We start from the raw sequence: 27791 nt of genomic DNA on the forward strand, positions 1-27791 counted from the left end.
CCAACTGTAAAATTGAAACAACAGTCTCCTTTTTGACTCAGAAAACCATCAAATCCTCCATGCTTGCGCTTTCAAATCAAGTGGCCTGCAGCCTCTTTCGCCATTGCCTTTGTCCACTTCCAAGTTTTTGCTACATATGTTGTAATACACCCATGCAAGTATTTACATTCATATGCTGTTAAGAAGACTAGGTAGCATTGGCTTGGGCATTACACTATTGGACTTATTTAGGTAGCATTGGCTCCACAAAAGGAAGAGGCTGATCGGTCTTTTCTCTCTTTCGGTGGGGTTTGTAGTTCCCGTGGGCGACAAAAGCAAGAATTGGGCAGCGAGTAGGAATCATCCTCAAGCTTATAAGCGAGTGCCCACAGCATTGCTAGTAATGAAAGCGGCCTTGACTCCTGACATAAAATAACACCACATTTGGCCCTACTACAAGATACCACAGCTGCCCCAAATATGGGACCTTCCAAATTGGCGACGACTTGGGGATCATCTATTCTTGTTATCGTTAATGAAAGCGATGGTCGGTCATAGACAAATGCAAACCTCAGGCTCCATACGTTTCTCACAATAGTCTATTCAAAGAATATTGTCAGCAGGCTCAAAGCACATTTCCAAATCGATTGCATTTATTGTGCAGCATCCAAGCAACCTTCCCGGTCTTTGCCCTCGATTAGTATTATTAGTATAAGTTTATGCTTTGGATGCATTTACATAGAAAGGCGTTTTGAATAATTAAATGAACAGTGGGAGAGAAACCAACCTAAAAAATTTGGAAATTTGTTTTTGAATCAAACACTAGTCGGGGTATGCTTTTAGAAAAATATCACATGACTTGAGGAGATGCAAGCAATTGATATCAAGGAGAATGGTATTAGTGTCTTAACAGAGCAAATTCCTCGAAACTGCCTCAGCCAAACCATGAAACTAGGAAATTTCAGCACTAGGAAGTAAAATTCAACTTACAGAAGTTCGTTCTTTCATGATGTTCAAACTAAGATAGGGAGAGACGGTAACTAAAGATTCAAGGGCAAAAAATCTCAAACAATATCCTTGTATTGGAATTTAGAGAGTTAAAAGACACCAAGATGTCGTCCATAACTGTGTAAATCCACGCTTACACCTTAATGGCATACTTCCTCATGGGATAATACATCTCCTTCTTTTTCTCTCGTTCAGTCTTCAAAGATGCCTGCATATTTGAACAGGAAATAAGCAGATCAGTTTTTAAAGATGCCCATGTGTACAACATGAATTAAGCAAGGCACTTAACACAAGTGTGATGGAATGAATTAAGACATGCACAATAATAAATGATAACAAGAAGTTCAGCAAACTGGTCTTTTACTAAACAATGAGACCCAGTAGCCCATGGACCCATCGGCAAGCTAGCCAAATTAGGGCCAACCTGAAGCCCAGGCCTCCTTCCTCAGTCCTCATCACTCCCTTTCTTTTTCTTTTTTCATCCCCTCATCTCTTCAAACACCTTTGCCCCCTGATATTTTTAACTCTCTCATCTCTTCTCTTCTCTCTTCTCCCCGGCATCCCCATATTTTCCCACCTAGTCCTGCTGAGTCTCAGTTTGTCTTTTTATGTGTGTTAGGCTCAAGCCCAAAGGCCATCCAACCCATTTTTAAACCTCTGGTTCTAAACTTTGCCAATGATTATATAAAATATCAATTTGTCTTATACATGAATTCCATAATCAGAAACCTCACTCACCAGATACAAACGGCTTTCTGAAAGAATCATGTGGTCCATGTCAGAATAGAAAATTAATGTGAATTAAGGAAATTTAGTGGTCAAAAGGGGGAAAACAAACTTTAGATATCCCTTTTTTGAGCTTCCACATGTTTACACAGACTGAGCATACCGTTGGTTGCATCTCCTCTCTTAGTTAGGTGGGCCTATTTACAGGTATTTCTAATTTGTCAACAGAAAAATATATATCACACACAATATATCATTCACAACCCTAGTGTAGAGAGAACAACTGAGACCTCAAAAGACAGCAATACTGGTCTCAAACAAGAGGAATTGGGAGGGGGTGAGGTGGATATGGGCTTAACTATGCAGTTTATGACACTCTTGCCCAAGGTGGTTACTGTCAGAACTTTGAACATTTGCACTCATGCTGTCGAAAACTCTTTAGTGCTTGACCAGACAATGGTCCTTGTAATCACATTGATGACAAACAAAAAGATAATGATGCATCTATATCAATGAGATCTTAGGCGTTGTTTGGTTATAGAGTGAAGTATGAAAAACATAATACCTCATAAACATTACAGAGATCAAATTCTTAAACAATAGTCAAATTTACAGGAAATGATATTTAATAAATGTAAATCCACATTTTAAATCATCCATACAGAAATTCATCCATAATCTAGTAGAGCTCAGCCTCTTGAGTAAGATTCTTAAAAAAAGAGAAAAAATGGAAAGAGTTGTTGGCAAGGGCAGTGCAGTATTGGCAACAACAATAGTGGGACCTCTGCCTTTAGAAGGGTTGGCATTGGTTAAGTGCCCCTGTCAGTGGCATTGGCAACAGCAACAAATATAATGTGTGGAAGGAAGCTGACAATTATAGTGGTGTTAGTATACCTATCAAAAAAAAAAAAAATTATAGTGGTGTTAGTAGTGGATTGATTTGGTGTTGAACAGTATATGGTGAGAGTAGTGGTGGCGACAGTGGCCACTGGCCTCACATTGGCAGTGATCCAGTGTCTGCTGCAGCAACAGTGCAGCACAAGGGTCAATAAAAATGGTAATGGCTACACAATGGGGTAGTGAAAACAAAAGCTACAACGTCTTTAGCACTTAGAACAATGTTGGTGATAGAAATAGAGAGGCATCAATGATAAAGGTGAAACTAGTGACTGCACAAAGCAACAATTGTTATGGTAATGGTGGCCTTGGCAGTGTTTACAAACATAGAGAAACTCAACCTAGGAATACATGTGCCTAAATTTACATGCAAGTGACAAGAAGTGAATTTAGTAGGCCATATTTTATAATTTGTAAAACTAAAGGCCCTCACTTATAAAATCCTGGATACCCAATATAATTTGGAGATTTCATTTTGGAAAATGCAGTCCATGATAACCAAACACAAATTTTCATTAAAAAAATGCATGTCAACTATCATACAACTTCATTTTGCAAAACAAAAACACCCAGAGCCCCATCTTAGGGAAAACCCTATTAATTTGACCTAATAAGATAGATAGCTTGAACACAAAGTAGCTGCACATTTTTAGATCAGATTTGGCATTCACAACTATCATCTTAAGCGTAAAAGTATCATGTTATGGTGGTCACCGCTGGCCTTGTGCTGCAATGACCTCTACACTACTGCCCTGTCATAGCTGAAAAATCATTGGCTTCATTCTAACGTGCAACCTGCCTGTTGAAATGGTGCTTCTCAAGAAACCAATAAAATGGGGTATGTAGAGACCAATTCGATTCTGGATACCACCTAGGAAAGATGGTTTAACTCAATTGAAATCTTGCCCATCTAAAGAGTTTTCATCATCAAGTTGATATATTTTCATTCAAATCTTTGATTTCAAAATAACAACCTTGTATGCTGAATTTACCCATTTCTTCAATCATCATAGTTTACATTTTATATTATTACTTTCCCAAGATAGGGCTTCGGAATGAGACTATCCAAAACTCAAAAGTTCAAAATCTAGCCAGTAACAACATGATATTGAGCAGTCCAAACGGGCAACAAAATGTTCTTTCCAAAAATTACAAGCAAGGGATGATTCAGAAATAAACTAAAGCAATCACTAAGCCTTCACGTAGGAAATTTAAAGCATATAACATGGCAGTTAAAATCATCCATCATTAGTAACCTAATCATTGCTCAAACATACATGGATGAAATGTGAACGCTAGTCATTCAATAACAGAAACAGAAAATGCTTGAGAGTATAGAAGTGCACCTGATGCTTAGTAAGGCGTTTCCTGATAGCTCTGGTCTTCTTAGTACGCAAATCCAGAGGCAGGAACTTCTTCTTCTTGTAAGCTTCCCTCAAAGCAGCCTTCTGCTTCTGGGAAATCACTGTCAACACCTGCGCAATCGACAGCCTCACCACCTTTCTGCACCCACACAGAAAACAGCATTAAAATCAATCACCGTAATAGCATATTTGTATTTTCAGACCCAATCACTCTATCATTAGTTTCAAAGAAAACCCAAGAAAGACAATTTTACAAATCCCATTTTATCGACTCTCACTTACCAATTTCTTTTCCTTTCCAGATTCTCTCAGCAACCAAACAGTTTAGTCAATTTGATAAACACATATAAATATAAAACAGAGAGAAAGTAGTACATCTTAGAAAGCTTGTTGGGAGCACCACCAGTGACCTTGGCGACTCGGAGAAGAGCGAGCTCTGCTTTCAGCTCCTTCAATTGGGCCAACAGATCGGCCTTAGGCTTACCTCTCAGCTCGTGAACCTTGATCCTCGCTTTTCAGTCCACAATTTCAGTACCAACAAAAGAAAGGAAAAAAAAAAAAAAAACTTCAGATCGATTGAGAGAATGGAAGCATGAACCAAATGCGGAGATTCAAGAGAAAAAAAAAATGAAAAATGATATTGCTCTTGTTGTTGTTGCTTTCTTCTTACCCATGTGTGTGTCTTCGTGATCCGCAACGGCGTCCTTCTCTCACTCTGGTACACACTGCCAAAACCCTAGCCCTAGACCATTGTTTAATACCACTCCGTCTCCAAAACCCTAATTCACATTGCACCGGGATGAAAGTTGGGCGGGTTGACCCGACCCAAATCGACCAGACTCAGAGCTTGGGCCGCTCATCAATTTAAAATTAACTTAAAACTTACAAAAAAAGAGATTGGGTTATGAGCCTTGACAATAGAGTCGCCAAATTTTGGGCTTTCATTAGTGAGCTTTGAGGGCTGGCCCAAACCAAATTAAACTCTGTAGAGCTAAATATTTTATTTGAAATTTTATTGTTTTCTTGTTTTTAATTTTTAGTGTTTTCTTATGAGAACCTCAAGTGCTTTTATAAAACACTCTGAAGTGTTTTTAAAATTTTTTCCAGAAGTCTAAAAAATCTACTTTCCTAACACTTTCAACAGGTTATTGGGCCTCTGATCTGGTTGCTGAATGGGTTTCTGTGGATCCAAGTTTTCCGAAGTCTGAACTGGTGGAGAGGTTTGTTCTCGTTTATAGGACATTGATTGCCAATTCATACTTGATTACCACTTCCAAAGGAACAACACTCTCTTCCAAATGTCTCCATGGGTGATGCCTTTCTTGGTCAAGAATGCCCTTCTTAATTGGTATGGTGCCTTTGTAACGAAGAAAAGGAAGAAGGCATGGAAAATAGCTATTTTGTGATTATTTTAAACCCTATGAAAAGAGAGAAGTTGAAAATATTTTGAAGATTATGATTTGACGGATCAAATTATTTTATGGTTTTTTATGTACATACTTGTGGAATGAGTCGAGACACACTTAGAATTTAGTTCATTGTCTTTATTTGATTCTATTGATTGATTGGGTTGTAAGTGAAATTATGCTATTTTTTTTTTGTGTACTCCTCTTCTATTTGTAGTCTTGGTGTCTTGTATAAATTGTTTTTACTTTTGTGTCTTTTTTAGATACTAAAAGGATATATGAAATACTCATAATTGGTTGTTAAATGAAATCAACACACAATTGATTCTGAGTATGTCCGTGGAACTCTTAACGCAACCAGTAGATGATCCACTAAACAGAAAAACGCAAAGAGGAGAGTTGCTAGGAGTCCCAAGACCCCTTAGCTTCATATTCTCAGCTCTTCTTGATGATGACCCCAAAATGGTTTTTCAGTAATGTTCTACATTTAGATAGCAGTAGGGCACCCATCTATAACCACTCTCTAATCTCTACGATCAACATATATATCCATCACAATTCACAAATATCCTCAGTTTCTTATGATCACAACCCAAAATCCTCCACCAACTGTCCTTCCTGAAACCAAAAGAAGGTCATCCTTGTCCTCGTCCTTGTCCTCGTCGTGTTCCAACGACTTCTTTACTACAGTCCATGATGTCAACATGGGGACATCTGGGTCACAGGCCATGGCCTTCAGCAAAGCAAAAGGGGGCCTCAACCCCACCACCTTGTAAAAATAACCTTTTTTCTGTGGCCTTATCTCGGCGCATCCTGTGTTATCATAGGTTTATAATTGCGCCATCTTGTCATAAAAAGCATACCATACCAGCTCCACTGCCAAATGATCCCCACAATACAGGTAGCAAAACATTGAATGGCACGCTTGCATGCTTTTCCCAAACATTGATGGAGACTGATACATACAACCTAGATAATATCTGGGCTTTGAGGGAATCCTATGAAAAATATATGGAATGGCTCCTATGTCATTCTGTATGAACACTACTGATCAATTAGAAAAGGGGGTTTCCAGATGGTGTGAAGAAACTTGATTAAGCTAAATAGTTCTCTCACTTTTCAGCAGCTGGATCATATGGGTAGTTGCCCAATCCCATCTGGCCTGCAGCCCCAGCCACCGCATTGACTGTCAGCTTCAACCTCTGAAAAAGAAGTCATGTTCATAGCACATGATAATTCCTTTGGAAATTGCCAGGTTTCCATGAGAGCTGTCTGTGTCCGTTAGGGAAAAAAAAAAAAACAGAACATGGGAAAAAAAAAATCCATAAAATTATCAACCACAAATGGCATTAAGTAATGAACAGAGAAAATTAAGGACTGTGTCCTTGGCAGGGATAGATGCAAACAACATATGCTAACAGAGACATTGAGAAATGTGTAGCTGATGAGCTTAGTTTAAAAATTAGAAAAGAAGAAGAAAGAAAAAAGGGAACCCAGAAAAGAGGAGGTAAATTAATAATAAATAAGATACCCTTAATCCCCCCCCCCCCCCCCCCCCCGCCAATGGCAGCCCCACATCTTTAATCGCGTGATTATAAAACAAATGATTTGAAGGAGACCCACACAACATTATGAATTGTTTTAGGGAATGGATAAAAGAGAGAAGGATATTTGAAAAAGATAGACACAAACAATGTGAGAGAGGCACTACACTAATGGTGTGAAGGGATAAAAAGTAAACAAAGACAGAATTAATGTCAAATAAACATATGACATATGGATTTGGTAATTATGATTGGGTGGTAAGAGATGGAATTAAAGGTAATGGAGAGTCCTGGTCTTTATGCTGCTAATTTTTCTTTAATTAGGATTTTGAATATGGGGCCATCCTTTTTTTCCCATGGCAGGTTCACCCACATGCATCTAAGGACAGAAAACTACCTGGTACTGAATCATCATGCAAGGCAGCTAATAGAGACTACTAATGAGTGTGCTTTTGATTTCAACTTTGAACATCAATTGTGTTCCAAGAATAAATTAAACATCCTTCATGTGCTTATGATTATGTGCCTGAGAGTGAACAACTTCTATCCTTGATAATTAAGTTTTGCAGGACTCCTTTTCAGAAATTTCGGGGACCATGGCATCATGAAGACGAGGAAAATAAGGATGTCCAAATCCATTATTTGGCATGTAGACCCTATATAGATACTGGTTCTAGTTCCTCTTGTTAACCCTTTATGGATTAATATTGTAAATCTCATCTGCATGAAAGTCCAATTCTTATCGACTCTCCTCAATTTAGCATCACAAAACAGTTCAAACCTTCACAAGACTCAACATGTGATGAGTTGTGAGGGCCAGCTCTGAAGTGAACCAACTGATGCTTAATTGGTAGGAAAGTTAAAGATGATAAATAAGACAGAACCATGTGTTTTACTTCTATCTGTTACTGGCTTTAGTTTAAGATTGTGTTTGTCTCATCTTAATCTTTATTTTTAAGAACAAATTGTTTAAGGTCCGAATATCATCATAATTTGTCGTCATTTTACTGATCGAATTTAGCATGTAAACAATTGCGGACTTTTTGACTTTTGCTTTGTCTAGTCCGGTTCTAATCCTGGAATTTGGGTCCACTTTCTCAATTCTTCAAGAACTTGTTTGAACTCTTCTACATGTTATACTAGAATTCAATTCAATACCCAATAAAGTAGACATAAACTAAAGCTTTTGTACATTTTTTTTTATGAGAATTACCAGTATTTTATCATGAATTATTAAAGGAAGAAGTTAATAAACTCTCAGCAGTTGCCCGTCTTTTAAGTTTGAATACAGAGGAAACTAAAGTGTTTGGAAGGAAGAGATGTTTGGCCTAGCCCAATTAGAAGAAACTTACCCCTAAAATAGGACATTTTTTAATTAACAAATGCTGACATCCTAGCAGAAGAATAATAGAGATCAACAATCACAATGGAGAGGGAACTAACAACCATGACTAATATTTATGAAAGCATAGGCCAAGGTGGGGTAGTCCCAGTTTAAGAGTCCATGGAAACTGTATTTGCTTCACGCTCTCTCATTGAATTTGTTCTTTTTCTTCCTTCACATTGCTGGATTTCTGGTGCCAAAGAGACTGCAGAACTTGAATCTTTGTCAACTTCAAAAACAGATTACTTCACATACTCCAAAGTGTCCATCTACCATATGTGTGTGTTTACTGTTATTTAATTTATCAAACAATGATGTGTTAATAATAAGATTGGTTATAGGTTTGAAAGCTGCCCCATATGCTATTAGTAGTGGTAGTAATCATAACACCCCAACAAGATGAACACAACTTGTTCACCCAAAACATAAACAAATAAAAGTCCAGCACAACTTTGAAGGTTAGGATCGATCATATCCCTCCAAAGTTTCATTATTCATTTGTTCCTGTAGGACCTTGCAGCTGCTTTTTCTTCTCTCTCTGTCTCTGTCTCTGTCTCTCTCTGTCCCTCCCTCTCTCTCTCTCTCTCTCTCTCTCTCTCTCTCTCTCTCTCTCTCTTTCTCATCCATCAAGTTTAAAAGAAGATTAGTTGGCCTCATACGAAAGATCATTCTCCAACGCTCCACCTTTCTACATATCAAATTCAGCTTCACTAAGCCAGTGATTCTATCTAAGTTATTCCCATATTCTGCCAAACATGAAAGGAGTGGATCTCTTCTGTGCTTCTCCAGCTTCTACAGCCATATGTTCAAGCATGGATCAGCGCTCCATGGTCCGCCGCGGCACCAGGCCCATCAACCACCATAATCCTTATCTCAGTGATAGGCGAAGAAGCCGGCCACTTGCGCCTGTCCCATGTTCATCTCGGTTACCCATCAGTCCTACGCTTCACCATCACAAGAGTAGAAAGAGTTCTGCTAAGCAAACTGATCTCAGGAGGAAGAGCTCTGCTGACAAAAATGATCTAACCAGCCCTCCTGGTTCCTCCAGATATCTTCTAAGTGACACACCTTTCTTCAACTTGTTACCGGACTCTGATCGTGTCTCAGCATTGGTTCCTACACAAACTGCAAGGCCACTGGTTCCTACACAAACTACAAGGCCACTGGTTCCTACACAAACTACAAGGCCACTGGTTCCTACAAAAACTGCAAGGCCTCGGCGCCTGAACTCGAATGATTCTCCTGCCTTAGTATCATCTTCATCTGCTCGTTCCCACGACCAGGTTCTTTTTGTTCCCCCACATCAAATTGAAGGTTTTTTTTTTTTTTTTGCAAGAAATTTCATGCGTATTATAATTGTTATTATCATTTGGTTTTGCAGGTGGTGGTTTTGTGGGTATCATTGCATTGCAAGGGGTGCGAAGGAAAGCTGAGAAAACACATATCCAAAATGGAAGGTAAGTTTAGTACACAGAAAAGTATGCTTTACAACTCAATCTTCCAAAATTTCTTGTGGAAATCCGTGAGAATTACTCTTCTTTTCATTTAAACATGAATTATGAGATGTCTATATCCTTTTTCTACGAAAAGAAACCAAGTCGGTTTCATGAGTTGTCCTCCAATTCTTAAGCACTACAATTCAAAGAAACATTGTTCCATTTTCCACAGGCGTGACATCATTCAGTATAGATTTGGCCACAAAGAAAGTGACTGTAATTGGAGACGTGACCCCCTTAGGAGTGCTTGCAAGCGTGTCGAGGGTGAAGAATGCACAACTCTGGCCATCTCCAACATCTTCCTCATCGCCATTGTCATCCTCGGCCATGACTAGCCTCACTTACTGATTGCTGGAACCAAGCTCTTAGATTTTTTTTTTTCTTTCTTTTAATTGAACTAGCTTGAAGTACTAGCAGGTGTGCATGAATGTTTAGCTGATGCTATATCGCAGACAACATCAAATTTGTAATGTAAATGTAAAACCTTATCATGGGTTCTGAACCATAATCTTTTGTTGTTCAAAAGAAAAAGTGTTTGTTTGGTTATATTTCTCTTGTGATCTCTGCTCATCACTTCTTGGAACAAGTAATGGTGTCTTTCTAAATATTCCCCTTCTCTTTCAAATTTAAAATCCCTGCTTGGGCTGGCATCTCCAAACATATGTCTTCTAGTTTACTACTTCCCATTTAATATACACACGGTTGAGGAGAGCATGTGATTCAGATTGTACTGTGATCATATATGCACAAAAAACCAGGTCACAGAGTCAGAGACCCTTGTTGTAAAAGCTTAAATCATAGCTATGGAGAATGACTTAATGACATATTATCATATATCCTCCTTATGGAATACCATGAAAATTATAATGATCTCCAAAGCAGAGCACCATGGGCATGTGAGTGATACAGTACTTTGACTGGTGTACTAGTAAGAATATGATAGCACATAAACATCATGACAATGTGCAGAGAGTGGGGAATGCATGCGACACTCAATAGCATGTAAGGATGTGGTGCTTCTTCTTTTTCTTTTTAATTTCCTTCTGGATGTGTCCATGGAAGTGGTGAGCTGTTCTTCTCTTTGGGGTTTTGAATTTGGAGTGTAATGATGCTACCTTCTCTTTTGGAGATATGCTGTCTAGTGCCCTACAAACTCTAAAATCACACATCTCGACTCAAGAGTTTTCACATAAACTCAGTAAATGAAAATAAATATCAATAAGATTCAAACTCAGCTATGAATTATTGATCAATATTATAGGATTATAATCTTATGGATTGAAAAAATGGGAATGGATAAAGAAAAATATGGGAGGAGACTAAAACCAATCTTCCAATTTCCACAGAAGAAGCCAAACAAATAAAAAAAAATCTCTTATCTTGGGATGTAGAAATCCTCCTACCAGTCCCAACCTTGGTGGAATTCCTTCCACCCACCATGAACAAAAATGATGACACCAAGGAATACTTTTGGTTGCAAGTCTCTTTCAAAATTTCCAATGGTGGGCCTGTCTGTTTCCTTTCTAGTTTGGCTTTTGGGACTTTCCAAGTTCTCTTAACTAACTTATAGGACAAAATAGACTTTGGAATACCAATGGATGTAGAAGCAGCTTTAAAAAGAAAAAAAAAACTAAATCAATAAGATTTGATTTGATTTTCTTTTCTCCTTTGTTTCCCTTGTTTTCCTTGAGATGTTTTCGTGGCTTTAATTTTCTTTGACTAAATCTTGGTCGGCTGGAAAAGAAAATATTGGAAAAAAAAGTTGAAATGGAAGCACCCATCAAGGGATTATATAATGTTTATGGGAGACATATTCGATAATTTAGAGCGGCGCACCATCAATGGCCATGGATTTGGGGTTTGAAAACCATCTTTTTCCTTGGTAAGTGGAGGTGTTTGGATGCAGTGATATGATATGGGAATTTATTTCTCACCCAAACACATGATTGCAGATTCAAGAATTGATAGATATGTTTTACTATGCAACCAAACAGGGTAGCAAGAAAGTTGAAAATGACAGAGATGAGGATGAGGAGAGGGACCAAAACCTAAAATGTTAGAATCGTATCCATAATTTTGCTTTTGGGTCATGTCCTTTTTTGAGACATGGCTCCATATTTCATGTTGGGTATGGTTGAAACTTTAAATGGTATAATTTCCACATGATTAGCTTATCTATGAAAGCTGCTATAAAAGATCAAAACCTAGGCTTTGTTAAAGACTTGGTATAGCCCGCCCTTCATATCATTGCAGATGCACATGAACAGATACAGCATTACAGGACCCATAGCTGTTTTATTTTAATGGAAAAGGTAACATCGAGTTTGATGAAAGGAGGAAAAGTTCTCCATCCCTGTCATGATCAACTGATCATTCATCAGTGAAGCACTTTGTCTTTCCCACAAACTATTGGCTTTCTTGGAGAAAAATGGGAAGGAATGGAAAAGGATATCAAGCCCTCCTTTTTTTTTTTTTTTTTGTGGTCCAAAGATAGTAGAAAACAATAATAAAAATTAGAGAAAAATTTGTATCTGAACTTTCTCATTTCTCCCACAATGTTGATTGTAGGCACCTTGTCTATGACATATTGGCATATGGGAAAACATTCAGAGACTTGGATGAGGCAAAATTGCTATGGCTGCCAGGTACTAGCTTGGTGGTGACTTGGGCAAAACTCAAGTATGAGATTTTATTCTATTGAGATTATGTTTTCAAAGTGGATGCATTAAAAGGGAGGTAGAATATTTTTTGAGATTTTCTATAATTAAAAAAAAGAATTCATCATGCTTATGGTAGTACTTATGTTATCTCCTCCTAACAAAATGGAAAAGGCTTACAAAAAACTCTTTTAAGGAGAGGGGAGTAACATGCCCCAAAGGTGATGATTGAACGTAAGTGACACAACTATGCTATTCTAAAACCTCTTTGTGACAATGAATATTGCTAGCACACAACTATGGACCTAATGTCACCATGGTACATCCTATGCGCTCAACGTCTTGCAGTGTGGTTGTGGCGCATGGCACAGGTTGGGTATGTTTTTAGATGGAAAGAATTAGCAATGTTGGCATATATAGACAAACAATGCAAAAGATATGGATTATGGGTTGAGAAGAATACTCTACACACATATATTATGTCATAGCAAGAATGGGAGCTAAGAGAACCTTGATACACATTAGATAGCTTATTGTCATGGACTGTTTGTTTGGTGTCCGTGACTGTAGTGAAGGTGTTGATCCAGATTAGTTTGTTGATTGGTTTGAGCTGAATGTAATGGGAATCACTCCAGGGAAAGGGAGTATATGTGATGTTGGAATGCTTTTTCAGAGTTTAGGCAGGTCGACCCGATTAAGTTTTGGGACCTTATCGCTAGTCAAAGACTTGACAATGAAGAAGTGCTTGATCATCTCCTACACAAATTGGTCGGGAGCTGAAGTCGTTCCCTTGATGAGTCCATGGCAGGACGAAACCAATCAATATAGTGACATTGAAATGCATGGCGTGCAGGTTGAGCCCCTTTGATTCTTGCCCATGGGGTCGCTGCATAGGTCGTGCCACTGCGTTGGAACTCTAGGTCCGTGACATTATGCCATCAATGGGTTGAATGGCACATATAAGCTCAATGTTAGCCCATTGACTTCAAGCATGCGACATCGAGGCCTCATGAGATAACACATTGGCCTCATGAGTGACCTATGATAATGACAAGGTGACACAAAAACACAATGCCTTGTACAATGCGTGGTGAGCCATGGGCATAATGTCATGGTCCATTACATTAAGATGATATTGGAAGAGGCACAATGATGCAGCAGTATTGAGACTGACTCAGATAAGATATCTGATGGTAGGCACAAGGGTCTGATGCCTTGTGCGTGGAGATGAGGAGTCATGGGTGCAATGCCCTGGCTCGTTACTACACCAAGAAGACAAATGCATGAGCAGGTTGCATTGGTGTAGATGCAAGGGAAACACACAAGCATGCTGGTTGGCATGCTCAAGAAGCTTGCAGTAAATTGCCTAGACATGCTATATCAAGCTGGTATGTGGATTGATGCAAGAGGTAGCAACATAAGGAGTTGAAATGGGTAAGGAATGGGCCGAAGACATATGAAATTTTCAAAGTTGGATTCAAAGTGTGATTGTAATTTGAATTTGAGTAGGAGTTCAAATTCTTATTGTAATGGTAAAGAGGGTCAAGAAAAGTGACATGATCTAGAGAGTAGATTATTGAGCATAACTACAAGTGGCTTAAGTAAGGACATATGTAATTGCTATGATGATGGCATGAGTAGGAGAATGAATGATAGGTAGTAATGACAGAGGCCATGGACCGGGAAACTACCCAGAATATGTGTGATATGAATGGACTAATTCAGGAAACTTGGATGTATATACATAACGTGCATTACCAAGCCTTCTATGCATGAATTTATGAAAGAGAATTAAGGAAGTTTTACTCAGAGAAGTCTTTGACCATTTCTTATAACTATTTTGGGAGAACTAATATAAGTAGGGGCTTTTCCCCGGAAAATGTTGTGTTGCTTGTGTACTTTTCTTTATTTCTTTATCTCATGGAGCCTGAAGATGACTGACTTTAGATCTCATGAAAATATTGGGGTAAAGTTTGCGCCACTGACACGAATTATATAGACATTACATCTGGAAACAGCAAAAGGTTAAACCATTTTTAAAATTTAATGCATGGAGATGAGCTCAAGCAGGGTGAACCTGACCAGTGTGCAAAGCTTTGTTCAATACAAGAATATTCTGTGGAGGAACAAAACCTGACATGCCCACAGTACAATTTGAACAGGCCCTGTTGATACCCACCCAGCAAATATGGGTTGCCATGGGCTAATGTATTTATGCATCTCTTGGCCTCTTACCTAAAGATTGTATGGTACCATGCTGAATTGGCCTTTTCTCTTAAAGTACCCTTCAAGTTTATCATATAGTTTGGCAGCCCATTTCATTTCAATGTCACAGTTAGCGGCTATGGGCCTTCTAAATATTCAATACCATATTTCACATAATATTAAAAAGGAACCCCAGCCACTCCACCATGGGGTTCATAATGAAAAGAGCTTGGCTGTCCAAACCAAACGCACCCATACCTTACAAATTAACAATTCCATCATCTGCTCCACTGTTGTTCAACTCACCCTTCCAATATGTACATGTGTATATATAGGGACACTGAAACTCATCTTCATCCATCCCCTCTCTTGACTAAGCTCAAATGGCAAAACATATCTTACTCACATCCAGAGCACTCAAGGCCACACTCCACCTCTTGCTCCTAGCCATTGCCCTTAGATGTGTCCATGCAGCTCGAATCCTCACCGAAGAGGATGCAGACCCTCCAGTCATGGTGCCTGCACCTGAAGCACCTGACATGGCTCCAGTGGCAGGCCCTGCTGCCACCATACCAACCGCTGCAAGCCCCTTGACAACCACTACTAGCGCGACCGTGGCTGATGAACATCCACCCTTGTCATTCTTCATGCATGACATACTAGGCGGGTCCAATCCTACCACAAGGGTTGAGGCCGGGATCATTGCCAATACGCAAATCAATGGCTTGCCTTTCACTAAAACAAATGGTGGGGTCTTCCCTATGAATGGTGGTGTTCCTCTTGTCACAGCCAATGGCGTCATCAACAACAATGGCATTATGAACAACAACAATCTCCCATTCCTGGCTGGACTCAATGGCGCATCCACCAGCACTGTGGTACAAAACAATGGTAACAACAATGTAGTCACCAATGGAGACACACTTCCATTTGTGACACCTGGCCAGCTCCCAGCCGGAGCCACTCTTCAGAAGCTGATGTTTGGGACTATTACAGTGATCGATGATGAACTCACAGAAGGACACGAGATCGGTTCCTCAGTTGTTGGGAGAGCACAGGGATTCTATTTAGCTAGCTCATTAGATGGGAGCAGCCAAACAATGGCATTCACAGCATTGTTTCATGAGGGTGATCATCATGAAGAGGACACACTCAGTTTCTTTGGGGTACATCGCACGGCTGCACCAGAGTCTCAGATTGCCATTGTTGGGGGGACTGGAAAATACGAGAATGCAAACGGATATGCCTCAATTCAGACACTTCATCCAACCGACCAGCACACAACTGATGGCGTTGAGACACTTCTTCATGTCAGTGTCTTCATCTCTGATCAGTGATCACTAGCTGGCTCTACCAGTGCCATCGTAGCATGGAACCAAGCTTGTGTGTGCAGTTTCTTTGAATGTGAAAGTTTCTATGACTGAATGAAAAAATGAAGTCTTTTAAGCCTCTATAATTAGTGTGATCAGTGAACCATGACCATGCAAAGAAGAGCATTTCAATTTCTGAAATCACCCATGACCATCAATACTACCTTATAGATCTTGAACTCCGACAGTCCAAGAAAATTGTATGACAATGCTCTTATGCTGGATCACCCGACTGCATATTGAACGCTTAAGCACATTTCTGAGACCACTATCCCGTGAATTTGGTAATCAAACAATCGAACCAAGCATAAGAAAGTTCCCTTAAAGGCACAATAGTCAAGAATTTAATGGAACTACGGACACCAGCAGAGGACCAAATAGAAAGAAAAAGAGTACTCAAACGAACTTATATAGTTTGGAATTATGGGCAAACTGAATCTAGTCTTACTGTATACTGTGGAAGGCCACATTTAAATTGGTCCACCCAGGAATCAGAATAACTTGAACTTTTCTGTTCTTCATTTAAATTTTTGAGCCAAAATTCCAAAATCAAAGGCAATATCTTCTCTGACTGTAGAGTCATTTTTACTTTTCATTTGTCGGTAAAGTTTTCGTCTTTCTCATCTCTCGGGGTCATTCCAACAAGGAATTCAAAAAATAACTTCTAAGTTGTAGATCCCAATCTTAATAATAAAATTTTCGGAGTTCTTTTTTTTTTTCTTTGGCCTGTCTCTTCCAAATTCATGATGGAAACTATTTCAAGTCTAAGAAACTACTCTCAATTTAACTCCGAAGGGTGGCTAAATTCAAATTCAGCTCTCTTCTCTTGATCCTTTGGAGAGTGGAAACAAGAACTAGGAACAGGGCTGAGATAAGAGAGAACTCTTGACTTCTTTCCTAATATTGAAACTTGAACGTTAATGTAGTTCCAATTTCTTAGAGACTGAGGTAAATTCAAACAACAAGTAGATGATTTTTTCTCCGTTATTTTAGGAAGAGGAATGAGGAGTCAGAAAGGGGAGGATATCTAAATCAAGAACATTATTTCTACTGCTGCCTACTTATTCCATGATAAGGACCAAACCAGTTCCTATATCTAATAATATGGGATGTGATTATTTTATATTAAAAATATTAATAATAATGTAGTTGTTATCTTCATTTCAGAATCTCACAAAAATTCATTAGACTGAGTTGCAGTTTCCAGAAGGATTAATAAAGATGCAAGTTTAGGTAGTAGGAAAAGCACAAGGTATTCTCTTATAAAAATGTTCTACACAACAGCCATGCTTAATCCACGCACTAATGGGCAAGATACACAATAATCTGGAGCAAGGTCTCTGTTCCATCGGTATTATGCTGATTGGCACCTGGAATGGTCTTAACCGTGGCATAGCCCTCTGCATTTACGTACTTTCCGGTGCCACCCATGATGGCAAGCTGGGATTCAGAGAGCAGTTCGATGAACACCAAAGAAGCTGAGGCTACTGGCATAGCCATCGCTCTCAAACATGGCTGTGAAAGCCATGGTCTGGCTGCTCCCGTCTTCAGAACTTGCTACATAGAAACCTTGTGCCTTACCGACCAAACCTGACCCGCGATCATGTCCTTCGGTTAGCTCATCATCAATAACTGTCATTGTCCCAAACATAAGCTTCTGAAGGTTAGTCCCAGCAGGGAACTGACCCCCATTGAAGACAGGAAGACCAGAGCCTCCATTGATCACGTTGTTTCCATTGTTTTGAATCACATTAGCTGTGTTTCCACTAAGGCCTGTTAGGAAGGGAATATTATTGTTGTTGATGAGTGCACTGTTGCCGTTATTGAGGGGAACACCATTTTTGACTGGAAGTACCGCACCATTAGGCTTGGCAAAGGGGACTTGGCCATTGACCGCTGGATTAGTTACAATTCCAGTCACGGCCCCAGCTGAGGGGTTTGATCCACCAAGAATGTCATGCATGAAGAATGACAACGTATGGTGGAGGTCGGTATTGGTAACTGTGGTACTGGTGGCTGCAGCCGGGGCTGTAGCCACAGAAGTGACACTGGATACAGGCGTTTCAACTAGATCAGATGCCTCAGGCGCTACGGGGTAACAGGTGCTTCCTCATCAAGGATTCGAGCAGAGATGGCACAAGGGATGGCGAGGGCTAGGAAGAGGAAAGATATGGCCTTAAATGGAGCAGAAATGAGCATATGGTTTGCCATGAGGCTGGGAGGACCAAAAGCCCTGAAGGGTATCTAATGATTGGATAAGGTTTGCTTTGGTGACAATGGGTTAAGATAAGTTGAGCATATATAGAGCATATTTTAGAACCAAAACTAGAATGATTAAATGGAGTAGATGAGATGGAGTAGGTACTTAAGTATCCCCACCGGTGTATTGGTTAGAACTCAGAAACCTAAGCCATTGTCTTCTCAATATCAACTGGGTAAGAGGAATACTCAAAATTTAAGATGCCAAAATTGATACATCCTGAAAAACCACTGCTTCGGAACTCAATGTCTTGGAATATCACTTCAGTGCCTGGAGGACAAGATGGCACACTCTTGATTCAGCAGTTTCTAGACTCCACAACTATGTTTGCACGAGGGGTAGATCATTCCCCAGGACCACTCGCACACATTTTTTGCAACTTCTCGTCTTCATCTGTGTGTATCCAACAATTTGAGTCTACAGTAGGAGTTCAAAACTGCCATGAGTTGTCACCATCATTCTTCTTGCCACTAATCTGAACGTCCTGTGACAAGGATACCAAGTTTAGTAAATTACCTCGGCTATGCAGGGTTCTAGAACAGTCAAAACTAGTCGTTTTATAATCTTTGTGGTATTTTGTTTCTAAGAAACTTCAAATAAAAAAAGCAACATACCCACTTGCGTGTGAAAATTTGTGCCATTATCCCCTTGATAAAAATTTGTCCAAGGATTTAACAGCCACTGCAATCTGGTAACATCATGCCTGGTTCAGTGGCAACGACTTCATTGAATTTAGTATTCTGAAAATTAGAATATTGAGATTCAGTAATCCCTCAAAAGTTACAAAATATCAGAATGATCTTCAAGCTTCTGCATCTCTTCCTCTAGACCTATCCGTAGGCAGAGACCAGTTCCCTTACAAGCCCCCCTGCACCTCTGTCTCCAGGACAGGCATCCTTAACCAAAGCCTCCCAAGCCTCCAAATGAAATCTCATCTTCCTTTTCTCCATCTCCTCCAAAACAAAGCATGCACCATCAATCTTCCCATTCTTCAATAATCCCACAACCAAATCACAAAATGATTCTAAACGTGGGCAATGGCCACACATTAACATTGCACTCAAAACCTTCAAGCCTCCCTCAAAATCCTCAACCTGGCAAAAACCATCAACCATCATCCGATATGTGGCTGCGTTTGGTTCACAACCTCCAACCTGCATTTCAACTAAGACTTTATAAGCCTCCAGAGCTCTACCTTCTTTACACAAATGATTTATCAATATATTATACGTCACAACATCTGGTTTAAACCGCCTTCTCTTCATCTCAAGAAGCAAAGTTTTTGAGTCATCAATCCTACCCCTCCTTCCAAGATCACTCATCAAAACCCCAAAATTTAAAAGGCGTGGTTTGCATCCCTGATAGTCCATATCAAACATCATCTTCTTAGCTTCCTTGTACTTGCCTAAAGAGCACAAACCTTCCATCAACAGTGCATATGTAACAGCATTCGGGCGGTGCCTTTTCTGAATCATGTCCTCAAGCAAACCCATAGCCCCATCCAAATCACCCTTTCCACACAAAAACCCAATTAGACTGTTAAAAGTCACAACAGTGGGCTTAACTTCTTTGTCAATCATTTCCTCAAACACTTGCCACGCTTTATCCCACTCCCCCTTTCCAAGCCATCCTTTTATTATTATATTAAATGAAATTGAATTCCTCCGAAAGCCCATTTTTGTTGAGCGATCAAATATGCCAATTGCATCCAGAAATCGATCATTCTCAACAAGTACATTAAGAAGGGTATTGAAAGACACTAATGTTCGGTGGCAATTGAAAGAAGGCATTCTCTGAAACAGTTCAACGGCCTTTTCAGGCATTTGGGATTTCCCATAATGCTGAATCAATGCAATGAAAAGCGTCTCTCTACATCGAATGTTAATATTCTGTAAGTAATCAAGAAGGGTTTCAACAGCTTCGAAATTGCGAGAACGAGCGAGTTTGTATACGAGGGCAGAGTAGGAGGGATAGTCGTGTTTGAAGCCCATTTGTTGGTATTGATTGAAGAGAGACAAGGCGTCATCTGGGTCTTGCACGGATTTCAGATCGGCGAGGAAAGGAATGCGTTTGCGAAGCCTTGAGGTGGATCTATGAGGTGGCTCACGGCGAGATTCGGTGGTGGGTCTTCTGGGGCGAAAAGTGTGGTATTGTTGAGAAGGTTTGTATTCAATAAAATGGCGAAATAGGCGTGGCAGTGTGTGATTAATTGCTTTTGTTCGTGAGTGGAACATGGAAACAGCAGAAGAAGATAGGTTCCTGGTCGGAGGGAAAGATGAAGAATTTCTCAGAGTTTGTTCGGTTAGTGAGAAAATCCTTGAAGGCCGCGTGGACATATCTGTTTTAGCCTCTGAAGTCCCGGCTGGGAAAAGGAGAAAAAGAAACTAGTAGGAAAACTTGAAGAAAGGGTTTAAATTAATAAATTATATTTATATACAATTTTTAAATTGATTTAATTTATTTTAATTTTTCATAAAAAAAAATACAATTTAAAATTTTAATTATTTTAAATTATATTTAATTTTTGTTCATATTTTATTAAAAAAAAAAAAACCAACATAATAAAATATTTTTTAATTTTTTTCTGAAATCAAACATTAATATAGTATTTCTCAAAAATGGGCACCTAATTTTATGACAATTTCTAATTAGCTTTCAAATTTCGTTTTAACCATCTCTTCTCTGGGTTTGCTTTGAAGAGAAAATAAAAAAACTACAAGAGAAGAAAGAGAAAATTTGGCAAGCACCAGTTTGTTTGTCTGAGATTAGAAGAATGAAACAGGAATTTTGGTTTAGATCCATACTCAAATCCATTTTAACCCATCAAATATTTCTGAAAAAAATTCAAAATTCTATTTTTGTAAATATTACACTTCTATTTTATTACTATTTGATTATATGTTTTAACATCAATTAATCATTTTGTACTCATACTTCAAGGCCTTTTTTAAGCCAGGACAAACACAAACATAAAATCATTGTCATAGTCAGGCCTCTGGTAACAAGCAAAAGAGAGGTTCTCCTTCGTAATTGCAATATTCAAAAGTTATGGTACAAAAACACACCCAATTCCTTGTAACATAGTTTGACTCTTTGGTGTCTTTTCCTCTCCAACCTCCAATGTGGTACAAATCAAAAATATAATTAGTCAAATCATAAACCTAGCAGCCCTGCCAGAAGCCTGAGAAAGGAAAAACAAGAATAAAAATAAATGGCGTCCTCAAAGTCTATTGACAGAAGAGGGCACTGTGAGAATTTGGTGCCCAAAAACACAAAGAGTACATTAGATGTGTTTTAGGTAAGAATCATGAGGGTTAAAAGATGAATCCAACAAAGATGATGATAAATTTAATGGACCAAATGATCTATACTTCAAAAAGACGAGGAAAAAGAGAGGGAGCATACCATGTATGAGTGTTTCAGAATGGACATGTGGCAGATGCTGCTCCCTGGGTCACGGGAGAGCAAAAGCCGCACATGTGGAATGCTCTTCCAACTCTCTCCAAGAGCTGGTTTAAGGATGCCTCCCTCTCCACCCACCATGTGATTAGTCACCTTGAGCCAATGTATCATAATGGTAATTATTTTAAGGATGGAAACTTTGATGATCGGCTATATCATTTGCAAAACCAATAAATTATAATGAAAAATGATGGTTATTGGGTAAATGTAAGGAAAGCATATCTGAAAATAAATATATAATAGCTCTGTTGTGTTGGACAAGTGCTAAACAAATAGTAGATATATCATTTTCAAGGGTATAAGAGTGGATGAAAGCCATAAATTGGAGCCTTAAAATAAGTCATCTTATTAGTGAAGATAAACTTGTGATATTAGATAGCTTAAAACATTGGCACCTGATAACACTGTTGATATCAACAAAACATTCCTACTCCTTTTTATCAGATTATGAATATGAATCAACTAATAAAAGTGGAAGAAATGGGGAGAGTGCAGGAGTGCAAGTTTTTTGTGTAACATGCTTTATTAGATTACTGCATTGCTGAATTAATACAAAGAATCAAGAAAGCTGAGGAGTCCCAGCTGTCAAGAAGATATAATTGTAATTTCAAGTACACAACTTACAACTACTGCAAGATTATGCTCATGTGCTAACTTCTTTAGAAGAAATCCAGCAGAAATCATCAAAGCACGTCCTGCATTCACCCATCAGACATGAACCAATCAATATTTGCATGCATGAGTTGTACATGACATTTGAGAAACACAAACAATGACGATGGGCTTGATTATCTAGCTGCTAGGTAAAAAACACCTTTTATATTTTCACTAATTCAAGAACATAATAGAATGCCATTTCCAGGGAAGATTCAAGAATAGAATATTCAGAAACAATAGCAAACAACTTTTAGTACAATTCGATGAACAATGTGGGTACAACTATGAATTATGGAATTACTTTTACAACTATGATCATCATTGCAGTGATGTTTGAACTCATGACAGTTCTTTTGAACTAAAGAAAAATTGCAATTAATTAATTACTTAACTATGCCTGATTAAATCATATAGCCTTTATTAAAGTAGCCACAGCCTTTACTGGAGAATATCCTAATCATCCTAACTGAAACTGCCTGCACAACACCAAACACGCCCCCTCCCTTCCTGTTACCACACGACCACACTCCCCCACACCCAAACCCAGAAAAATTCATATTGCACCATTTGTTTGTCAAAATAACAAAACCCAATTGACTTACATGCCCGACGAGGAAACCCAGTCAGGGAACACAATATTTAGTATAATAGAAGGGTTTTTCTAGTAAATTTTTTAATTTTTTTTTTTTTGAAGAAAATGTAATTCCCCAATATACCAGGAAACTGGGATATATTATAATCCTTACCATGTGAACCACTGCCTCCAAGGATTGGGGTAATCAGCGATGATATTGAATCAACAATAAGCAACCTCACCTGATCAGCTCCTGTCTGCACCTGAACCAGTTCTCATACATTCAGTAACATGGAACTGAAAAAACTCAATGAAAATATACCAGCCAGACTGCTCCATTTAAATTAAACCTGAGATCTCAAGCTGTACTCTAGCTGATGTACCACATCCAACATTGCAAAGATATCAAACACTGAATGGCACAATATTTGGCTCATTACTTTTTCAAGAATATTCTGTTTGACCTGACATAAAGATTAACAAGGAAAACATTAGAGTTAACATTTAGTAATAAGAATGATGAATAGATCTACTTTACAATGCAGGGCTTGGCCTAAGTAAAGGTTCTTTAGGAAAACTTTGCAGAGCACACATTTTGTAATATATGACAAATAGACTCCTCTAAAATACGGAATTGAAGATAGATGCCACATCATACCTCTGATAATTAAAGGAAAGAGAGAGGGGAGGGAGGTAGAGAGCCTGAATTCAGTTTGATAGGATAATCAGGTGGCTTCCAGCAAAAACGTTCCAAAACAACATTCCTTCATCATCAAATATCCTTTCTGGTACTCTGATTTGATCTGATTATATTAAGTTTTTTTTCTAACAGCAATTGAGGATATACATAAGCATGTTTACAAGCATATGGAAAGAAACCGGAACGCAACTCAACTGAAGAAGGTTTTATCCTATAAATAACAGAGTTAGTTGCATTCAAAAAAAAAAAATCCCCATCACTGCAGAGAGTATAATATTTTTTTTCTTTTTCAATTGGCAAAGACAAATGTATTAAAAGAAGTGCCTAACAAAAGAGGGGGGTGCAACCCAAGTACACAAGAAGTATGCAAAAGGCACTAGAAGGCAAAAGGAACAGCATAGTGTATAATATAATAAGTTTAAGTGTACGACAAAATCAGACTACAACCAGAACAGATCACACTGCATCCTCAACTGATCAATTAGTTATTGGATCAGTTAGACTGGAATAATTTTCAAATTGGATTCACCATGATTCTAGCCATTTTCAGATCTAATTCAAACCAACTGGTCTACTAGAATTGATGATGAAAATTGTAATGCAGTAAATATCCACAACATGCCTACAACAGAGATGATATAACTGACCTCTTTAAAGATAGTATCTGGGATCTGATTGATGAAATGTGCAATGCGTAAGGGTGAAAAAGAGTTGCCTGTATCTATGAATACAACACCACCCATATACCTTGTTGCAACCCCTGAGGCAACTTTTAGGCAAATCTGAAGATTTACAAGAATTTAAATCAACTGTAAAATATGGGTCTATTTTTAACAATAGAACAAAAGCATACATGATATATAAATGAATGTAACAACCAAGAGTGCAGAAACCAAGAAATATACATCCTAAGTTGAGTTGTAAACTTGAAATAAAATGGCATCATTAAGTGGTATTTAAAATTAGGCTTAAGTGTAGTGTACTAAAAATAATGACTGCGGAACCCAAGTAAGTTCTTCACGGCATATTCAGAACTAGTTGTAATTACCAACTGACTTAGATGATTGTTATCCCAAATTAACGGAGTTCTTACTTGTGTTTTGCCAGCAGATGATGGCCCAACTAATTCTGTTAAGTGTCCCACACATAATCCACCATGAAGAAGCATATCAATCCTGATTCACAGCAGTCATAAGCATCACCATATCATCATATCTTACTAAATAGCCATAGTGGTAAGGGAATATCCAAGCTCAAATACCCTTCACACCCAGTAGATAAAACCTGTTTGTTCTGTTGAGCATCTTCCAACAACTCCATACCATTCAACCATGGTTGATGTTGACCATCTATAATAGAGAGGATTTGGGTGATACCCTAGTTGCCCACAGCAGAAAAAAGGTAAAGGTACACCTACATAGCATTGAGTTAATGAAATATTGTCATGTAGCTAGTGATGGCCATTCAGTATTCATTTGAAAAGCTAACCTGCTTAAGTCTCTCTGAGGTTGACTGTTGTTCGGCAAAAGCGACTAACATGTAAAGGTCATGAATGAGTATATCTTCAACTGCACGAGAACAATCATGGAAAAGATCTTAAAAGAAAATAAATAGTCAAATACATAAGTATTTTTAAATAAAATGGAAAAAACCCTCAGAATTACATTTTTTTTTCCTTTCAAAACATTATAGGACAAGAGCAGTGAAAGATGGCAACCAAATCTGAGTCTTGGCAACAAATCTGGGAATTACTGTCTAAAATACTCGCAAATGCTTAACTAGCTCACCCAACTTAAAATATTTGCATAAACATTAACTTGTGGTGATTACACCAAAATTTATTGCATCAGGGGGCCACAAAGCCATATATATCAACTGCCAGGTAATCGTCCTTACTTCCGGGTGGGCATTTTTTAAGTGAAGAAGAACCTAAGGTGTGTATAGCTATGCCCCACTTGCCCTTGTTTTCTTAATGCATTAGCTATGTATTTTCAATATCACTTTCACGTGTTTTGATATGAACATGACTAGAAATAACGTCTCCTATACACTGTTTTAACCCTGTAACACACAAGAAATCCTATTTCTTAGTGCCAACCACCATAAAAACAAATATTCAATATGAAATGGATGTAGCTACCTTACTCTATATCATAAAACACTTATATTCACCAAAAATATTGTGGAGAAGAAACCCATTGCTCCATTTCAATGATTCAGGCATTTCACATACCATGAATGTACACAACTAGATACCAAATAATCCCCAGGAAGATACTGTTCCAAAACTAAGCGTTGTTAACCAAGTCACATTGTTCCAACAGAGGACTTGTTGACACATAACACCAAACCTATGTGACACACCTACCTGAGCCAACCTGCAAGCAACCATGGGCTGGCAATAGACATGAACAGCCCGTGGTAGCTTATAAATTATTATTTATTTTTCGTTACACCTTAGTTTGGTTGCTGAGAACAAAATAAGGAAAATGAAAAGAACTAAAACAAAAAAATTTATGAATCACCGAACTAAGCCAAACGGAGTTGTGTTAGGCTCAGCTGAGGGGAAGTTCTAAACGGAAAACCTAAAATACAGTATTCTAATTTCTTTTTTCTTTTCCTAAAATTTTCTCAGCAGCCAAATAAATTCATGGAGACATGTATGGTGACTTCAATTAAATAGAAAGTGACAAAAGCACCAAGCATACAAAGAATGGAATGAAATACTTGTAGTCTTGCAGGAATTTCCAAATTTACTTTCTTATGTTCTTTATAAAACCCTAACAAAGGTCTGACAAGTGGAATTAAGAATATAGAAGTGAATTGATGGAAATGGAATTCGTTTTTTCTCGGGGAAAAGAGAAAGAAATGATGGGAAAGCCGGAGAGTGGACCTGAGAAAATGCCATGAGAAGCACAGAAGTTCTGAAAATCGGAGTCGATTATCGGGTACTCGCATTCAAGAGATTTCAATGAACCCATCTCTCTCAGCTCCACTGCAGAGAGGCCGTTAGCCGTCGCCCACGTTTTACCCTTGGGATCTCTTGTAAATGGAAAAACGACGTCGTTTGCATATTCCCGTTTGGCAATTTTGCATCTAAGAATGGCAATGGACGCCCCCGTCCGATCCCACCCCGTTTATTTAAAACAATTTTCATCCCCGTCCCATTTAATTTCTCATACCTATATCAATAATTTTGATTTTACGTATGAACAATTCCTCAATATTTTGTTCATTCACAAGAAAATTTTTTTTTTTTTTGTGGCGGTAAAAAAAACATGCTATTTTGGAGAGAGATACTATTTCACCAATCGAGTCACAGGTATCTAACATATTCATACTTAACAATTTTCCACAAAGTGGTGACAAGACGTATAACTTGTACAAATCTTTCTGTTTTCCAATTCGATCCAATCCATTCTAACTAAGAGCTATTCACTCGATCGTAGACATTTCTAGAACACCTCTAACAGAAGGATAAATAGTCAATTTTGAAAGAAATTATTGTTAACCTCTTTTAGATATGAATCTATCTGATTCAGAAGGGAAGAACTTGCATCAATATCTCAATTTCAATTCAAATATGAGTTTGATTCACACTCCATGTTTTGAGAAATATTTACCATCTGAAAAGAGGAAAAAATAGAGTCTTTGTATAAAGAAATGCGTTAAGAAAGGGCAGATGTATAGAACCTTTCAACGAGATAGTATTTTTTCAACTCTCTCGTTTAACTTAACCTTTCAACGGGTTTGAGATTTTTTTTAAAAACCCGGGGCGAGTTCGGGTATTACCTTGCCCCACCCTATCCATATAAAATTAATTTTAAAATTAATTTTATTTAAAATTTAAAATTAATTTAATTTAAAATTTTATTTTATTATTTTTAATATATGGATAATAATAAAATAAATTATAAAAATATAATAATTTAATTATTTATAAAATATATTTATTTTAATGTAATTAAACATTTTAAAAGTAATTTTTTTAAAAAAATTAAAATTAAAAAAAAAGTTAAATGGGGTACCCAAAAAAACCCGCCCCATTGTCATCCCTATTTGCATCTGCAACGTTTCCAATGTTTTCATCTCTATTTTCCTT

General features: G+C 38.1%; 6 protein-coding genes across 6 annotated transcripts; 2 read left to right on the forward strand and 4 right to left on the reverse strand.

Moving 5' to 3' along the window:
- Window positions 1-898: 898 nt before the first annotated feature.
- LOC100246718 (large ribosomal subunit protein uL29) lies at window positions 899-4831 on the reverse strand. The gene is made up of 4 exons (XM_002284459.5): window positions 4645-4831; window positions 4350-4485; window positions 3957-4113; window positions 899-1195 (listed from the first exon to the last, which is right to left on the reverse strand). The coding sequence occupies exons 1-4, from the start codon at window positions 4646-4648 to the stop codon at window positions 1121-1123; spliced, it is 372 nt and encodes a 123-aa protein (XP_002284495.1). The 5' UTR covers window positions 4649-4831; the 3' UTR covers window positions 899-1120.
- Window positions 4832-8709: 3878 nt separating this feature from the next.
- On the forward strand, window positions 8710-10350 carry LOC100263778 (protein SODIUM POTASSIUM ROOT DEFECTIVE 1). Its single transcript, XM_002281460.5, has 3 exons — window positions 8710-9591; window positions 9690-9765; window positions 9977-10350. Exons 1-3 carry the CDS (start codon window positions 9064-9066, stop codon window positions 10150-10152), a joined length of 780 nt encoding a protein of 259 aa, XP_002281496.1. The 5' UTR covers window positions 8710-9063; the 3' UTR covers window positions 10153-10350.
- A 4681-nt stretch (window positions 10351-15031) lies between these two features.
- On the forward strand, window positions 15032-16115 carry LOC100241510 (dirigent protein 24). Its single transcript, XM_002281449.4, has one exon. The coding sequence runs from the start codon at window positions 15050-15052 to the stop codon at window positions 16001-16003; it is 954 nt and encodes a 317-aa protein (XP_002281485.1). The 5' UTR covers window positions 15032-15049; the 3' UTR covers window positions 16004-16115.
- Window positions 16116-17242: 1127 nt separating this feature from the next.
- LOC100246844 (dirigent protein 25) lies at window positions 17243-19122 on the reverse strand. The gene is given in 3 exon segments (XM_010652766.3): window positions 17243-17489; window positions 17491-18780; window positions 18911-19122. Coding segments are annotated over 2 exon segments (660 nt in total). The 5' UTR covers window positions 18000-18780; window positions 18911-19122; the 3' UTR covers window positions 17243-17338.
- Window positions 19123-19126: 4 nt separating this feature from the next.
- LOC100251983 (pentatricopeptide repeat-containing protein At1g07740, mitochondrial) lies at window positions 19127-20632 on the reverse strand. The gene has a single exon (XM_002281438.4). The coding sequence runs from the start codon at window positions 20630-20632 to the stop codon at window positions 19127-19129; it is 1506 nt and encodes a 501-aa protein (XP_002281474.1).
- Window positions 20633-21256: 624 nt separating this feature from the next.
- Window positions 21257-26802, reverse strand: LOC100257115 (DNA repair protein RAD51 homolog 4). The gene is made up of 10 exons (XM_010652767.3): window positions 26583-26802; window positions 25178-25257; window positions 24951-25066; window positions 24783-24864; window positions 24337-24471; window positions 23340-23453; window positions 23162-23252; window positions 22383-22453; window positions 21702-21851; window positions 21257-21477 (listed from the first exon to the last, which is right to left on the reverse strand). Exons 1-10 carry the CDS (start codon window positions 26668-26670, stop codon window positions 21445-21447), a joined length of 960 nt encoding a protein of 319 aa, XP_010651069.1. The 5' UTR covers window positions 26671-26802; the 3' UTR covers window positions 21257-21444.
- Between the last annotated feature and the right edge of the window lie 989 nt (window positions 26803-27791).

The sequence above is a fragment of the Vitis vinifera genome, chromosome 6, assembly GCF_030704535.1.
Source record: "Vitis vinifera cultivar Pinot Noir 40024 chromosome 6, ASM3070453v1".
NCBI classification, from domain to species: domain Eukaryota; kingdom Viridiplantae; phylum Streptophyta; class Magnoliopsida; order Vitales; family Vitaceae; genus Vitis; species Vitis vinifera.

Coding starts and splice junctions, on each gene's coding strand:
- LOC100246718 (XM_002284459.5), bottom strand. Junction 4,114..4,349: donor CCCAACAAGCTTTCTAAGAT/GTACTACTTTCT, acceptor GTGTGGGTGCAG/AAAGGTGGTGAGGCTGTCGA. Junction 1,196..3,956: donor AACGCCTTACTAAGCATCAG/GTGCACTTCTAT, acceptor TCAAATATGCAG/GCATCTTTGAAGACTGAACG.
- LOC100263778 (XM_002281460.5), top strand. CDS start 9,064: ATGAAAGGAGTGGATCTCTTCTGTGCTTCTCCAGCTTCTACAGCCATA. Junction 9,592..9,689: donor CTGCTCGTTCCCACGACCAG/GTTCTTTTTGTT, acceptor TTGGTTTTGCAG/GTGGTGGTTTTGTGGGTATC. Junction 9,766..9,976: donor ACACATATCCAAAATGGAAG/GTAAGTTTAGTA, acceptor CATTTTCCACAG/GCGTGACATCATTCAGTATA.
- LOC100241510 (XM_002281449.4), top strand. CDS start 15,050: ATGGCAAAACATATCTTACTCACATCCAGAGCACTCAAGGCCACACTC.
- LOC100251983 (XM_002281438.4), bottom strand. CDS start 20,632: ATGTCCACGCGGCCTTCAAGGATTTTCTCACTAACCGAACAAACTCTG.
- LOC100257115 (XM_010652767.3), bottom strand. CDS start 26,670: ATGGGTTCATTGAAATCTCTTGAATGCGAGTACCCGATAATCGACTCC. Junction 25,067..25,177: donor CCTCAGAGAGACTTAAGCAG/GTTAGCTTTTCA, acceptor GTGGGCAACTAG/GGTATCACCCAAATCCTCTC. Junction 23,454..24,336: donor CAGATACTATCTTTAAAGAG/GTCAGTTATATC, acceptor TCTTTATGTCAG/GTCAAACAGAATATTCTTGA.